Genomic DNA, 16,623 nt, shown 5'->3' with positions numbered 1-16,623 from the left:
ATATGAAAACAAACTAATTTATCAAAAATGCATCAACTAAATGCTCTTAATGTACAGATAGATATACTAAAAACTTTATATGAAGGCTTAATGTGTCCATAATCTTATCATTTTATCTTTACCCCCACTACAAACTCTTTTACCATCTACACTCCAATCCACAGTGTAAACTTCGTCTTGGTGTCCCGGTAAATCAACGGAAAGTTTTCTAGTTCTAACGTCCCACACTTTCAAAGTTGTGTCCTTAGAGCATGATACCAATAATCTACAGTCGGATGACCATGCAACTTGATAGACGCTTGATACATGTCCTCTGAATGTAGATAAGAATTTTCCATCTCTTCCATCCCACAATTTGATCGAGTTATCAAAGGATGCTGATACAATATATCTGCCGTCTGGACTAAATGCAACATGATTGACCAGTTTTTGGTGACCCGTCATTCTTGCTAATGGTTTGTTAGACTTTAATGGATTCCATAGGAACATGGTAAAATCGTCACTCGCTGTAACCATAAGTTCTTCTGTAGTACCATTCTTTTTAACCACTTTTTCATAGTTCTTCAAAGCTTTCTCACGTGCCTCCTCAGGGCTTGCCATTTTGGTACCTGTATGATCGAAAGGTCCCCTTCTTAAGGCGTAGTCTGTGGATAAAGATAAATGGTTGACCCAGTGAGCATGATTTTTCAAAATGTTTATACATTTACCACCTAGGTTCATATCCCATACTCTGACAGTCTTATCATGGGAACCTGAATACAATACGCCTTGTCCACCCCATTTAACACATGACACAGAGTTTGTATGTCCACTCAACGTGTAGACACAAACTCTTCTAACAGTATCCCATATTTTGATGGTTCCGTCTTTAGATGCGGAGGCTAATCTTGGTTTCTCTCCAGCTTTGACGAGATGCAAAGGCTCCCAGGATAATGATGTAATCCACTTTAAATGTCCTCTTAATGGTTCACCTAATGGTTTACCACGATCAGATTCCCACAACCTTATTGTATTATCCATAGAACCAGTGGCAATAATTTCTCCATCTGGAGACCATGACACACACAAGACCCAATTTTGGTGACCTGTCAGCGTAGTCATGGGAGTTTGAGTATCACAGTCCCATATACGAGCAGTATTATCACCAGCACCGGTGACCATCCGCGAACTAGTATGTGGGGCAAATGCAGAACATAATATTGTGGAGCCATGGCCCGCAATGGCAGATGAACTTCTAGTAACGGGTTTGACTTTGAAAACTGCTCTAGGTGTGTAAACTAAAGTAATGATATCTTCCGTACCATGGTAGCCAGGCTTTAAAATCGATGAATATAAATTATCTACCACATCGATAGAACGTTCTGGATCCTTAGAGGTTTTACCTGGGACATTACAGCTAAAGATGAAAGGAACAGGATCATCTGCAGTTCCATTCAAGTTGTTCAAAAGCTCTTCCAATTGTTTCTCGGTTATTCCTGCGGGAACTCTTAAAGATCCACCAACATTTTCCCCAGTATCTAATGCTTGAAATTTAATGGAAATATTTGGCAAATTCTCGGGTAATATTTCAACTTCATTAGGTTTCTGAGCTTCTCTTCTTTGCTTCTTGGACGGTGGAGGAACTAGTGTGGACATAATTACCTGATAACTACTTTGTTTGTATAGTCTTATTTTGTATGTAACAGAAAATTTTACTGCTCATCGCTATATTCTTTTTCAAAAATTTCACATATCGACAAAAGTTTCGAGCTTTGCGAGCAGAGAAAAGTATGGTATTTAAGAATACATGTAATAAACAAATGTAAACGCTGTATAAATATTTATGCATGAAATGTCTCATAAGCGGATTTATTTTTCTCTTTGATCAGTTGATTTTGCCTCTATTGGCTTGTCAATGGCTTGCTGGTCATTGTCCGGAGGCCCGAATGCAAGTTCTCTTATCTCCACTATCCATGGATCCATGAGCAGTTCCACTGCCGTAGCTCTCTTGTTGGGATTCTGCACCAAGCACTTTTTCAAAAATTTTCTTCCTATTGGCGATACTTCTTGCTTAGTGGGTAGCTGTGGCGTATGGCCTGCAGCAACATGGTACATTACTGCCCATTCATTATCCAGATTTGACCATGGCCTCCTACCGGTGATCATTTCCAATACGACACAACCTAGAGACCACACATCATCAGCACCAAATTTACCCTTATGGGTTGAACCAGTAATAGTTTCTGGAGCCATATACATTGGGGTCCCCATCATATCCAATAAACCCCCATGGGAGTTCGACATTATTCCATCACCTGAGCTTCTCCTGCTATCAGATGTTTCTGTTGTAGTGTCTGTAACGACAAACTTAGATAAAGTGGATATTCTTGTTTCTGTTCTGGCGATCTTTTTGGCTGTACCAAAATCAACATACTTGATGATTCCATTGAAATCCAGCAAAATATTTTCTGGCTTAATATCTCTGTGAACAACACCTGACTGGTGCAAGTAGGCAAGACCTTCTAACAACTCTAGCGTATACACTTGCGTCACCATTTCATCTTCAATCCTACCATGCTCCAGGAGGCTTGCTAATGATCCTCCCTCACAATATTCCATGAAAATGTTGACTTTATCTCTATGTACCTCAACACCGTAGTATTGAACGACATTAGGGTGATTTAGCATCTCCAACACAGTCATTTCTTCTTTAATCAATGGGAAGACCTTTTTCATTGCGTTACTGTCGGGAATTTTAATTTCCTTCACAGCTAATATTTCCCCATTATCTAAATTTATTGCTGAAAAAACAGTGCCAAAGGTACCACCACCAACAAAATTTCTCTTCTTCCATCTTATCGTAACGTTAGATAAAGATGAGGCCAATGATAGTAAATATTTATTATCAATATCCGCGTCATCAAGAACTTTACCTATTTGTCTTGGATTCTTTTTCATGGTTTCCTCCATCTCATTAATGGCCTGAATACGGAACTTTGAATTTAACTGTAGGATGGCTTCATCGTCAATATTCTCTTCAATATCAATATTCAATCTTCCTTGCTGGGTTGTCTTTTCAGCTTCAATTGCTCTCGCTCCCATGACATCAAAATGTGAAATTAATAATGACATGCATGCAGATATCCGTTGCTTGAGTTCAGTAAATTGAGCTTCATCCAAAGCCACGATATTAGTCCCGCTAGTCATATGCATTGCAAATTCCATTGCTGGTACGCACCATCTGAAAGTTTTCTGATCTGTTGGATCACAGTCATCTGCAATAAATGATAACCATCCTATACTCAATTTCATCAATAGTAATATAATTACTGACTTTCTCTCAGGGTTTGCTATATTGGTCCTGAGAGAAATTGTTCCAAAATCCCTCGTAAAAAGAAAAATCGAGTTCAATAAATCATTCGTAACACCTACATTTCTGGAGGTAGTGAAAAATTTATGATAGTTACTCAAAAGAGTATATGTGACCCTGAAATAAGCTTTATTGATTTTTTGAAGATTATTTTCCACAGATTGAAAAGAACAACGCTTCTCAACAAATGAAACTGAACCTTCGGCAACTTGATCAAATCTATCGGTCTGATATTCTAGGGCGTAGCTTGATCCTTGGTTCATTAATACAAGAGAATTAGGGCTCAATTGGAAATTAAAATCTTTCATTTTTAAAGGTTCCTTGGAAGAGAGATTGTACATTTCACCCTCCCAAAGCATTGACTCACCAGCACACAGAACTAATATATAGCCTAAAGAGTGAAGCTTCAATTCCAACTTTTCAATTTCACCCTGAGCTTCGTGTAGATCTTCAAAAGCAGCATTACTCTTATTATGGTTGCAATTTGTATGCTGTGAATAACCGCGAAATGGTATCTGTTGTGCCCCATGAGGATTCCACTCAGCAGGTTCATCATTGGAAACGTAGTAATAGGAAACGCCATTCTGTCCCAAATTGTGCATTATTTTGGTATTCGAGTTCCATACTGCTTCCACAGCATTATATAATGAGAGAGAGTTCTTTATTTCCAGTCTTGGTAACAGATCACTTCCAATATCTTCATTTTTCAGTATATCTAATATGTCCTGATCTTGACAGCCCAGTAGCTCGGGGCTCCCGATAAGATATATTCCCTCTGATTCTAGATTTCCTCCGGTGTAGATTAAAAAATGACCTTGTTTGATTAGGTTTCGAAAAAGTATTTTGTGGTCGTTTATTTTATAAGTTACTGAGTTCTGGAAGGCTTTTGACAGAATATTGGTAAATCTGTTTAACTGTCTTTTCATTGAACCCAAATTTTCAAAAGTTTGAATCAACCATTTCTCAGCATCACTAGGCTTCTTCGAAAAATCAGGAGGAGAGTTCTGTTGTTGTAGAAGATATGCATGCAGTCTATGCAAAATTCTTAGAGTAAGCTTAGCAAATTCATCTGATATGAGAGGACCTGCTTTGTCGATATATTGACCAACATTTTTTAATTCTTCCCAATACTTCATCAGAACCTCAGGCTCCTTAAATGTTTTGAAAGACCTCTTTGTCCCGTCGAGAATTTTCAAATGCAGAAGATTGAATAGGTAATTAATTGCTTCGATCACTGTATCGTCAAACTGAGGATCAATGCCAATATGGAATGGCCAATCACTGATAAAGTTATTCAAAGTGTATTTCAACTGGACCGAAAGACGAATGTATGAGCTGAAATCATCTAACATTTGATCAACCATCATCATAGTTGGGTTTTCTAATTTCTTTGCATAATCTAACCTGATTAATATAATTTCCTTAACAAGCCTGATTGGAAACATTATAACAAGTTCCAATAAATCATATTTTGGTTTCAAATTTAGTTCGTCAATAGTTTCTATGTATTGATAATAAAATAACTTAGATTTTAAAATCCATGGTGCTAAAGGAAAAAAGATTTTCTTTTGAAATATTGTTTCAATATCCTTTTCCTTCATAATTTGCTCTGCAAAGGCTCTTGTATGCTGACATTCATCGCAATCAGTTGGTAGGTTCCAATTTGACGCTTCATTGAGCTGTAATATTACATCAAATTCCTTTTCCCCCACCCAATTTTTTAAGTTATTTATCTGTGTTGTTAAATTTTCCTTAAAGTTCAAATAACTAATTATAACATCAACTCTATTGCTGAAGGCTGGCAACTTCGTGATAGGTTTTTCTTGTTGCATTTTTCTTAGATTAGGCCATAAGCTTGTGACTTTAAAATATTTATTTATTAAATTAGTCAACATTTCCTCAAGTTTGTCATCGTCATCATAAATTTCATTGGGTACTTTGAATTCCATGATTTCATTGAAAACGACATCTGAAGATGCCTTTAAAATCTGGATCGAATTCATAATATCTTCTTTAGATTTACCATTCATCCATCCTTTTAATTCTAGCCATATATCCTCAGAGTACTGAATATTAAAGTCTGGATTTTTAACTTCTTTAGCAATTTTCGTCTTTTCAGACTTCACAATATCACCTTTCAAAACGTTAGAAAGCATCGTTTGCCATTTTAGACGCTCGGACACCAACGGATGGTCGAATAGATTTGTTGGGGTTATGTTTCGTTCTTCTGTTGAAAGCTCTGAGTCTGCTTTCGTGAGCCACTGTAATCTATGCCTCAAAAAATTATCACTCAGTGTGATAATATTCTCATTAGATTTCAAATTACTTGCAGTATTCGCAAATTCGACCTCATTTTCGTTATTTACGTCAAATTCAGTTTCGAAGTCATCGTTATCCGTTTCGTCGTAATCGATGTCGTCTTTCAAAGAACTCAAAAGCACAATACGTCTTGTATAGTAATCATCGTCAGGAATTGTATTTCTCATCTTGTCTAGGTAAATCTTTTCATTGAGAATGTATTGTTTTTTAAAAGCTCTCGAACTAGCTGGATTTGTGCCAATTGATCTGGTGGAGGACGTTGATGATGAAGGTAGTGTTATATCCTGAGATGGATGCAATCCATAAGAAGGAGTGGAGATAGTTCCTGTGGGCGATGCTGGTATGTGTGATGTTGTGCTGGTTGACGATGATAGGTTTCGGTGAAGTAAAGAAGCAGTTTGTTGTGGCGAGTTCACATCAACCGATTTTTGTGTACTCAATGAGGCCAAATCTGGGGCCATGATCAGGGTAGGGGTTGAAGCAGGTGGATCCAAAGCATCCAAATTTGAATTCACACTTCTTGCAGGAGAAGAGTGTTGTGAGGCTCCGCCACTAGATTTTGTAAGAGCTGTAAGACTTGGATTCGTTACGTTACCTGAGGATGGCCTTCTACTCGAATGTGCCGAGGAATGGGTGGATGTGTTGGAGGAGTGATAAACACTTTTGGAAGAGACGCGTCTGGGCAACCTTGGATGAGTAGCGGAGTAATTCATCAAATTTCCTGGAGACTGAGGCATATTTGGCTGCAGGTTAGGTTGTAAGTTCCTAGCACCAGGACTCAATGGGCCAGTGTAAAATTTATTAGGAGATGTCACTACAGAAAGACCAGTTGTAGTAATCACTTTAGGATTTTTTGAGGCAGACGGTTGCTTTAAGGAAGTCATGGTTGTGTTCGTACTACTCTGAGAATTCACCGATTCCTGGTCATCTGTTGGATGATAACTAAAGTAGTCTTGTTCAGACATTGTTTTGTGTGTGACTTTCTCTGAAATTTTCTTCTAAAAGATAAGAATAGATCGGTTTTCAAATATTGTATTAATTATCGTGAAACCTCCAAAAGAAAGGTAACTTAGCAGCCACAAAAACGCACTAGTTTCACTTGAAGTTATTGTGAGATACAAATTGTCGCTGATATACGTCTCTATTTATATCTAACAGTCAGTTTTTGTTTTTGATATTCGACTATATACTTCAGCAAAGAAATCACAATTCGCCTATGAGTTTTTCACGAGTTAAGGGAAACGATACTACATAACAACACTATATATAGACACGTACAAAACAGAAGAAGAGGTGCCAAGAGGATCTCACGTAGCAGTTAGTCCAGAGGAAAGAACATGCCCTGATCAAGATGCTTGTAAGAAATTGAATGAAGTTGCGAAAACGAGATACAATGGTTATCGTTTCTCACTTCCTTGCGCGCCGCCACCAAACGTTTGACAAGAGCAAGCTGCCTACGGGAAGCACTACCTTCACCTGATCTCACTATATACCACCCGGCAGTTCCAGCAGCAGAGAGCCTCGATGAACACGATACAAGCAGTCTTCCAACTGTTGACGTTTAAACTCACCATTTTCCGCCTCTTCTATGACGTTTGTCCAAGAAAATTTTTCGCTTGCAAAGAAATTTCTCGAAGAGTTTCAGATGGTGGATTGATCTGTCAGAGTTGAGGTGTATATAGAGGTGGAGCGAGTATAATTGAACCATCGATCTCAGCGCAAAGAGTCTCTGATAAGTCAAGGAACTTAGTTTATCTTGAGCCTACAATGACTACGAACGTTCCAAGAGTGTATGCCTTCCATGAATTGAAGGATGTTGCTGGTGCCGTGGCTGATTATGTCGTACATGCTCAGACGGCAGCTTTGAATAAAGACGTTAATTTGACAAACCAGATCCTAACCAGAGATAATTCTGGAAAGAATATAACAGAGGTGAATGGTAATCTTTCAGGCAGTTCGTCAGTTTTATCAAATACTCCAGAATCAAGTGGGAAATATACGCACAAGCGAAATCATTCGAGGCATAGATCTAAGAAGCTTTCCGTAGAGCCCAGGTTCAAGATAGCATTGTCTGGTGGTTCTTTGGTACAAGTACTACATGATGGGCTATTGACTAGGACAGATATTCAGTGGGGGAAATGGGATATTTTCTTCGCTGATGAGAGACTGGTACCTTTTGAATCAGAAGAAAGTAATTTTGGTCAAGTTAAAAGAAAAATTTTGGACCACATTGATATTGCCAAATATGGGAAACCAAATGTGTACCATATAAATGAGACACTAATAGGGAGCCCACAGGAATGTGCTGATAACTACGAAAAGCAACTAATTAAAAATTTTGCCAGGAGAGATTCTGTTAAATTACCCATGTTTGACCTTTTCCTATTAGGATGTGCTCCTGATGGACATATTGCATCATTATTTCCAAATTTTCAAGATAATCTAAGAGAAAAATATGCCTGGTGTATAGCAGTGGAGAATGCCCCATCTGGTCCATCGAGTAGAATCTCCTTAACCGTACCTGTGATTTGCCATTCACATAGACTAGCATTCGTTGTAGAAGGTTCTACAAAAGCTCCTATCCTAAAAACCATTATGGAGAGACCGGAGAAGGGGCTACCAAGTAGTATTGTTAACGAAGGTGCTGCTGGTCGTGTATCTTGGTTTGTTGATGATGATGCATTGAATGATGTCTTCATAACGAAGAAAAAATATAAATACCGTCATCCAGTACCAGCTATGAATGAATAAATATATAGATATACAATTTTATACAATACACATATAATGATATAATGCATTTCCTTCCCCTTACACTAAAGTGCCTTTCGACGTTATTTTTTCGTAAATCAACCATTGTGAAATAAAGATTGCATTGAAGAACAATGTAACAAGAGCCACTCCTATTTTACCGAAATTAGTAGCTACAGTATGCATATTGAGACCGTGTGATTTATTTAGTTGTATAATCAATTGAGCCAACGATGCCATTCCTCCAACAACATCCAATATGACCCCCTGCACAGCAAACCCTTTTAAAGATTTTCTTTCGAAGTTATATTTAACCTGGGGAAGATATTTAATTAGTGACATGGACATTTTCAAGAGAAACAGACAATTGCAGTAGTTTAACAGTAATTCGTTACTCCAGTTGTTGAAGTTAGTGGATTGAAAGTAATAAAATCGAGCGGTTAGAAAAATAAATACTGACACTGAAATTATAAGAACTTTCTGATAAATCGATTTCATTCTTCTCTTGGTATTCTTTTCAAAATTCCATAATAGTTTACCGTAGTAAATCTGGGATAAAAGGACAAGATTTATAATAAATCCATGTAGGCAATACCAAAGATCAAATTTTGTAACTTGCGGTCTCTCCAAGAGACTTGTCGTCTCCGTTTGCCAGTAATAGACCTGTAAAACGACTGAATAAATCAGATAAAAATACCCAGTTGTGTTTAAGATAACAAAATCAATTGATAGAGCATTGGTTGACCGAAATTTAAAATTAGCTATTAAGGGCACGTACATGGAAATCGACCATGCAGTAACGTAAACAAGCCCTAGCACTTCATCTAAAGAAACGTCCATAAACTCTTCGCCCTCTTCACTTCGACCCTGGGTATAAGCAGCCTTGACAATGGCAGTTTAATTTCCGACACATGATATTGTTTGATCAAGAACATGCTGTTGCATTGCAGTACGGCCTTAACCAACAAAGATGAATGTACTCATTTACCCTGACAATGGTTAAATTTTTTTTGCCCCACTTAGGAAATAACATTCATGTCCACTGCCCGAAATGGAACATGAACCAAGAAAGAAATAATTACTCTTTTGGCTTATAGGGTACGCTTTGTACATGGTGAAATTAGGGCTTTTTGTAGGTTTCCAGAAAGAATAAGGATTCTGGACGGATACAGAAGAGGGCAAGCAGGGGTTGGAAAAGTTGATCTTATTAGGACTAAATAAAAGCCGGGCGATAGAGGTTATAAAAACCTTTGAGTAACTGGAGGGTATCTCACATAATAAGGTATAATCTATCCAAGTTAATTGAACAAAGTGACAATGTCTAGGATTAATGACCATTTAAATAATGGTTTAACCACGATACCAAATACAATTGGTACGATACTGTTTGATGAAAACAATAATTTGATACAATATTCTGGAATTGGTGAAGCAAAATTTCAAGATATTCAAAAATTATGTAAAGTACCTCTAGATAAAGAGGGATATGCTGTAGTTAAAGATCCTGATAATGACGAAATAAAAATATTCATCTATAAGAATGATGAGAAGACCCTGGTGACTTATACGAGGCCAGATGAGTTGATACATTGATAAAATGAAAACAAACCAACAATGACATAATATTCAATACATATATTTAACTCATATATACACATATCTTTTTTGTAATCAAAAAAATCCACCAGATGAACCAGGGAAAAAGCCACCACTGCCACCACTACTACTATCACCACTTGGCCTGCCAAATGGATGATCAAATTTAGCACCAGGTATCCAGCCCGGTCCTCTGCCTTGATCCCCTTTGTGCTTACCTTCGCCCATTGGATCAAATATCATGCCGCCTTGCTGCCCTCCTAGAGGATTATTAGGCCCCATGTTGAATGGATTCCTCTGGCCCATAGGATATAGATCAACGTCACCATATCCGGTCCCTCTTCCTGGATTAATATTTAGCCCTGGTAATGGATTTACTCCACGGGACTCCTCTGTAATTTCATATTCATCTTCAAAACCAGGCATATCAGCTGGTCTCTTGAAAGTGCTTGATCTTACTTCCTGTTCTTCAAGAGTTGTTTTCCCTGTGTCCAGCACTGGAGGTTGTAATTCTTCATTTCTATTATTTCTGGCTTCTTCTGCTTCATTTCTAGGAACTATTATATTAAATTTCATGATGATTGTATGTGTTATAGTGTCCAGATCAATTGTGGCGATAAAATTATCAAATTCCATAGGAAACTTCAAATCATCGCTAATCAACAAATCATCCTTATAATCAAATATCTTTGAGCCCATAACCTCATCATTATGCCCAATAATTGATATTAGACACTTCCTTGACTTTTCCATTTCAAGACCCACAATCTGCAAACTGCCGCCATCAGATTCAATATAGTTAAGGGTAGTTTTCACAGTAGTACCATCATCGACGAAATTAGTAGCTTCTAGATTCTTATTTGTGCTTTGTAGTGCTACTATAATCAATGAGACAGCTAATGTTAACTTGCTTGTGATAGCCTTCATATCTTGACACTTTATTTCAGTTTTGGTGAAAATGATAGTTAATCATCTCATCTTCTCATCTTTCCGCTTCTATAGAATTAATAAATCCATTACTCGCTTTCTTTTTTTTTTTTGAAGATATAAAAAACTAGTTAATTACATAAAATAAATATACAAAAAATTTTAATATAGTACTTTCTTTTTCTCATTTCAATTCAGTGATCTCGCCATCTCTAGAGACTAATCCCATAACGTTCAAGAACAAATTCAAATCTTGATAAAGCTTTTCACGTCTATATGTTGAGTCGTTACTGTTGACACTCTTTAAACTTTCTGCTAAAGTTATTGTACCAAAGATTTCATCCCTGACTTCATCAATTATGATACGTTGATGATTTAGTTTACCACTTAAAGCCAATGAAGCCAAGAATTGCCATATGTAGGCCTGATCATAATAACATAGATTCAATTCGGTATCATCTTGTAAAAATTGCGGATCGTTGGTAATGCTAATTATCTTATTAGTATATTCCTTTGGTGGGAAAATCAATGATAATTTGCTTTCCAATGAAGTAAACAATTTATCATAAATTTCATTCCACGTAGAGATTTCAGGAGATGATAAAATATTACTTCTATTAGAATCCTGTCTAATAAGAGCTGCACGAGATATTAATACGGTAATTAAATTCAAACCAATTTTTGACGTAGAAATGAATGAAACATTATTATTCTTTATTAGATGCAATAACAAACCCATGATTTCAATAAAGTTCGAATTATTTGATAAAAATGAAACGATAATCTTTAAGAAAACGGTTTGGAATAAATCAATTTGCTTCAATTGTGATTCAGAAGGTGTTGGGTTAGTCTTGTAAGAACTGATAATGATAATATTCAGATGTGATAATTCTGAAAAGAAAATCTGCAATAATTTCAATTTTTGCTCCTTGTTTAAGAAATTGAAAATTCTTGGCATAATTTTGACACCTTTATCGAAAGATAGCATTGACACAAATGGACAAACTTCGTAAGCCTCATCGTCAATATGTAAAGCATCCCATAATTTATTATTATCAATCTTCTTACCACTTCTTAGATTGGCTTCAAGTTCTAAAACTTCTCCATAAACAGTTTCGATTAATCTTAACACAAACTTTCTACCACCCGATCTAGAAAGAACAGAGTTTTGATCCACAGAAGTAAATGCATAAGAAGATCTTCTTCTTACTCTGGACTTTGCGTTGATGTCCACATTACCTAAGGATTCAGTAACTTCTTCCAAGGCACCAGAAGTTGCAGCATTCATCATGTTATTTCCTTGAATTGGAGAACCAAGAGAAGAAGTTGAGTTATCATTAGAATTAGCAGATTTTAAAGGAATCTGCAATTGTCTACGTGGTGCCTTACTATTCAAAGTAGAAGAGATTTTACCTAAAACACCATCACGACCATGTTCTGAATTTTTATCTAGATCATTAATTTCAAGAGCATTTTTGTGTGGTCTCTCTTTAGCAACCGTAACAGCTTTTTCAACTTGACTTTGCATTCTTTGTAAAGCTATGTCAGCACGTTTGTATCTCCCACCAAGTCTGTGACCAGAATGCTCCAAATAGGCACGTGCAATCAAGCCTTTATTAGATTCACCAACAACACCACCACGTTGGATAATCTTGTAAACTTGAAAGTAAAAATCCTCATTGTATGGATCTTCTGTAACAATTTGGGATAATTGATAACGTGTAATGAAATCTTTATCACGAGGAGTCATCAAGCCAGAATGCTTCAAAATTTTTTCAACCTTAGCATGACGAATTTGCAATCTTTTTTGTTCTTCCGCAGATGGTGGTTCTCTTCTTTGTTGTTGGTGTTGTTGTCTAGACATTGAGCTAGTGCGAGGACGATGTTGTTGTGGAGATAGACGAGATTGTAAATGTTGTTGTTGAACAGATGATTTCATAGCTTCTTGTTCAACAGATGGAGATTTCATAGCTTCATTTGGTTGTTGCTGGATAGCTTGATTTGGTTGAATCTCCTGTGGTGATTGAATATTTGGGCGAGGTTGTTGTTGCTGTTGTTGTTCAATTGCTTGAGGATGTTGAAATGGTGGCACATTCATCTGCTGTGGATGGAATTGTTGGTTTGGTGGTTGGTACATTTGTTGGTGGAAATCTTGAGGGATTTGTTGGAATTGAGGTTGATTTGGCATTCCAGGTGGAACAAATTGAGGTGGGAATTGGTTGGGGAACTGGTTGTTCATGTTTCCTGGGGGGCCTTGTTGTTGCATAAAACCCGGTGGAGGCATTACGTAACCGCCTTGTTGTTGCATTGAAGGGTTCATTTGTAATTGACGTTGTTGTCTTTCAATTTCTTCCATTGATAAAATTTGAGGCTCCGCTGGTTGAATTGGTTGTTGCATTACTTGTTGATTATTGTGACCGCTACCACCCCATAATGATTCCATTGGTTTCAAATCTATAGTGGTGTCTAAATTTTCCTGTGGAACATTCATACCAGTAGATGCAGCAGCGACATAAGATCTATGTGGAACGTCTGGATTAGAAACAGGGGTTGAATCACCATGACCAAAATCGAAGTCCGTACCTAATTCTACATTGGCACCAAAGGTCTCATTATTCAAATAATCATTTTCTTCAAGTTCATAATCACCTAAACCTTTATAAGTTTCATCAAAATCTAAAGGCTTTTTTTTTTTTGAATTGACCTTTTCACTGTTTGGCAAAGATGCGTCAAAACCAAAAAAGGACATAGCTTTCTGTGATTCACTTCTTTCTGATGTAATAAATTCTAAAATAAATGCTATTTTCAAAGGTGTTTTGTTTTATTCACAGTCATAATAAATTCAATAGCAGAAGCCAACATGGAAACGAAAATTGACCACAACGTAAGAAAAAAAAAAAAAATTTTTGAACAATATCGCACGTCGTTAAACATGACTTAAATTGTAGTGGCTACCCTGACAATCTATCACTAAGCACGTTATGTTTTGGGATTCGTTGTGTCAGCCAACAAAAAGAGAGCAGCAAAGAAAGAATGTTGTGACCAATCATGCTAGGCTTCCTCTTGAGTTCACATCCCTCAGTGAGAAATCAAGGCTATCTCATACAGGGTTGGGCTAGAATGGACCGTTGTAATTTATTTGGTGTCTTTTCTGAAGTATCAGTGAGACCAAAATAATTAGAAAACGTTCTTAACGTAGCCTATCTGTTGCATGATACCCAGGTTAATTTTGAAAGTTAGTAGAGTACTATTCTGGGCAATAGCCGCTGAAAGGTTCCAGCAATGAAAAGCTCTTACTTTATATACTTTTTCTTACATTATCTGATTTTTTCACTTTTGTGTCACAAAGACCGAAATCATTCATTCATCACTGGTAATTCGCTCGTATTGTTGATGCATTTAACGGTACTGTGTGGGTGTTTCTACTTAATGCTGGCGGCGATAGTTCAATTCAGAATATCAAAAGTCATGTGACTTTTTGTACGTCTTGACACGTTAGTAGAAACGTAGCTTCGTTGTTTTGCCTTAAAAATGACAACAATTTTTGTTCTACGACGCCCCACATTACTTTTCACAACGAAACAGATATGGATCCACACGAAATTCCACAAATACAGAATATAGCGTCATTTCATTATTTTTGTCATTTAGTTTGCAACAGAATATTTTGATATCAACTATTTACTGGAAATAATGCGGTGTGAATACAGGGTTTACATGATCACGTATATTAGATCTGCTTAGACCTCAACGCTAGTGTGGAAAGCAAGATACCGCTCTTAGAAGTAAGTTTACCTGTTCTTTTGTGGAATGACAATTCCACACTTCGGGTAATGGAAGCCTCTTTGTGTCATTTTCTGTGGAAATGTTTCCGCGGGGGAAGTTAGGGTTTAGACCTTGATGGTAGGCATAACCCTAGGATATCTACTCAGATTTTCAATGGTGTTTAATCTATGTAAACAATCATCTGTATTGAATGGAACGGCTTTATTTCATTGTATTCCAGAGTTAATTAACTTCTGAATTGTGGATGTTAACTTGAGTATATGTTGTAGAGATCAAAGTACTATGATTGCTAGGTCGCAACCATATATCAATGTATCCGCTAAGAGAACTACTCAATTAATTTCCAACAAAAATTCAAATTATAATCTGAAAATAAATTTACGTACATTACCGGGTTATATTGGACACCGAACTAGTAGAATCAATCGATCGATTAATCAGGACGCTTATTCTATTCATTTATTGAAAAACAAACAATTGCAGCGTACTCCCATTCTAAATTTATCTGTATTCGATGGTCATGGAAATCCAGATTCAAAGGTATCAAACTTACTAGCCGACAACCTGCATAATTATATCATATCTAATGATTTTTCAAAGGAAAAGCTCTTCGATTTATTGTTACGTTACGTACAGATCTTTGGAGGTACTTATTGGAATAATTTATATCAAAATAAGTACAAGTTTTATGATAAATTCATAGAAAATTGTAACACCAAAATTGAACAAATAATTGAAAATAAGAATTCTATCCTGTTTAATAGATCAGACAAAAACTCTCTTTTGACTGAAAGACAACGATTGAATTTCTTCTACAGTTTCCTCAAATTTGATTTAGATTACTGTTGCGGATACATCAATGAATCAAAAGAAACGCCGCCAGATATCAATGAAATGATAAAAAAATATCCAGGTGGCTCAACAGCATCTTCTATCTTTCTCTCGACGTTTAAAGAAAGTGATATGATTGAAGAATCATTCTTTATTGATTCTAATGAAATTTTCAAACTCGTCGTTACACAAGTTGGTGATTCTAGGATCTTACTGTGTGATTCTGATGGTATTGCACATAATTTGGTTAAGCTCCATCATCCAAATGAATTCAGAGAATTTAAAAGGTTGATGTTGGCAGAAAACGACATTTCCACGTCTAGCGACGCATTTGGTGAGAGAAGATTTCTGGACAATTTCACCAACACAAGATCATTTGGTGATCTGGTGGGTAAGAAAGATGGATTGACTGCAGAACCTGATATTTTTTCTTATTTGATAGGGAATACCATCGAATTATCTTACAACGAAACTTCAAAACTGCCGTTCGGTGGGAATGAATGCTTTATTGTATTGGTGACTGACGGTGTCTCAGATATTCTGACGGATCAAGAAATTGTAGATTTAATTGCATCCATCGTCAACGTCAACGGTGAGAAAAAGGCAAATCCTCAGTTTGTAGCAAATGAAGTAATCAATTTTATTTCAAGTGTCAGTAATAAATATTCTGACAACGCAACATGTTTGATATTGAAACTCACTAACTGGGGCAAATGGCCAATAATCGACAGATCAGGTATAATGAGCGAGCAATCGTTGTTGAAAGCATGAAGATAATTGAAGTCTTCCCTTCTTATTCCGTCAACTTCATCCTAAGAAAATAGATAAATTTAAAACTAGATCATTATTCATATTCATTTCAGTATATAGTATACATTCATAGCAAAAAAGCATCAAGAAATGATTTCCTTACTCTTTATTTTCAGTGTTCTTCTCATTACTCGATGTGTTATTCATGTCGGAAATATCTTGAAATATGGAAAAACTTGGCCTTTATCAAAAATTCGAACATTGAGCTACTAGAGTCAGAAAACGACAAGACTACTATTGTAACTGCATTCTCC

At 36.6% G+C, this 16,623-nt stretch overlaps 8 protein-coding genes across 8 annotated transcripts; 3 read left to right on the top strand and 5 right to left on the bottom strand.

Annotated features, from left to right (window-relative positions):
- Positions 1 to 87: 87 nt before the first annotated feature.
- RSA4 (Rsa4p) lies at positions 88 to 1,635 on the bottom strand (the record flags this gene model as incomplete). Its single annotated transcript, XM_003958116.1, has 1 exon — positions 88 to 1,635. One exon carries the CDS (start codon positions 1,633 to 1,635, stop codon positions 88 to 90), a length of 1,548 nt encoding a protein of 515 aa, XP_003958165.1.
- A 213-nt stretch (positions 1,636 to 1,848) lies between these two features.
- Positions 1,849 to 6,633, bottom strand: SSK22 (mitogen-activated protein kinase kinase kinase SSK22; the record flags this gene model as incomplete). The annotated part of the gene is made up of 1 exon (XM_003958115.1): positions 1,849 to 6,633. The coding sequence occupies one exon, from the start codon at positions 6,631 to 6,633 to the stop codon at positions 1,849 to 1,851; it is 4,785 nt and encodes a 1,594-aa protein (XP_003958164.1).
- An 802-nt stretch (positions 6,634 to 7,435) lies between these two features.
- Positions 7,436 to 8,419, top strand: SOL2 (Sol2p; the record flags this gene model as incomplete). The annotated part of the gene is made up of 1 exon (XM_003958114.1): positions 7,436 to 8,419. The coding sequence occupies one exon, from the start codon at positions 7,436 to 7,438 to the stop codon at positions 8,417 to 8,419; it is 984 nt and encodes a 327-aa protein (XP_003958163.1).
- A 60-nt stretch (positions 8,420 to 8,479) lies between these two features.
- On the bottom strand, positions 8,480 to 9,259 carry ERS1 (cystinosin-like protein ERS1; the record flags this gene model as incomplete). Its single annotated transcript, XM_003958113.1, has 1 exon — positions 8,480 to 9,259. One exon carries the CDS (start codon positions 9,257 to 9,259, stop codon positions 8,480 to 8,482), a length of 780 nt encoding a protein of 259 aa, XP_003958162.1.
- Positions 9,260 to 9,736: 477 nt separating this feature from the next.
- On the top strand, positions 9,737 to 10,012 carry EGO2 (Ego2p; the record flags this gene model as incomplete). The annotated part of the gene is made up of 1 exon (XM_003958112.1): positions 9,737 to 10,012. The coding sequence occupies one exon, from the start codon at positions 9,737 to 9,739 to the stop codon at positions 10,010 to 10,012; it is 276 nt and encodes a 91-aa protein (XP_003958161.1).
- Positions 10,013 to 10,090: 78 nt separating this feature from the next.
- On the bottom strand, positions 10,091 to 10,942 carry FUB1 (Fub1p; the record flags this gene model as incomplete). The annotated part of the gene is made up of 1 exon (XM_003958111.1): positions 10,091 to 10,942. The coding sequence occupies one exon, from the start codon at positions 10,940 to 10,942 to the stop codon at positions 10,091 to 10,093; it is 852 nt and encodes a 283-aa protein (XP_003958160.1).
- A 184-nt stretch (positions 10,943 to 11,126) lies between these two features.
- Positions 11,127 to 13,691, bottom strand: PAT1 (deadenylation-dependent mRNA-decapping factor PAT1; the record flags this gene model as incomplete). Its single annotated transcript, XM_003958110.1, has 1 exon — positions 11,127 to 13,691. The coding sequence occupies one exon, from the start codon at positions 13,689 to 13,691 to the stop codon at positions 11,127 to 11,129; it is 2,565 nt and encodes an 854-aa protein (XP_003958159.1).
- A 1,319-nt stretch (positions 13,692 to 15,010) lies between these two features.
- On the top strand, positions 15,011 to 16,330 carry PTC6 (type 2C protein phosphatase PTC6; the record flags this gene model as incomplete). Its single annotated transcript, XM_003958109.1, has 1 exon — positions 15,011 to 16,330. The coding sequence occupies one exon, from the start codon at positions 15,011 to 15,013 to the stop codon at positions 16,328 to 16,330; it is 1,320 nt and encodes a 439-aa protein (XP_003958158.1).
- Between the last annotated feature and the right edge of the window lie 293 nt (positions 16,331 to 16,623).

The sequence above is a fragment of the Kazachstania africana genome, chromosome 6, assembly GCF_000304475.1.
Source record: "Kazachstania africana CBS 2517 chromosome 6, complete genome".
In the NCBI taxonomy this organism is placed as follows: Eukaryota; Fungi; Ascomycota; class Saccharomycetes; order Saccharomycetales; family Saccharomycetaceae; genus Kazachstania; species Kazachstania africana.
The sequence above is the reverse complement of the archived record's forward strand: the minus strand, read 5'-3'. Positions and strand labels throughout refer to the sequence as shown.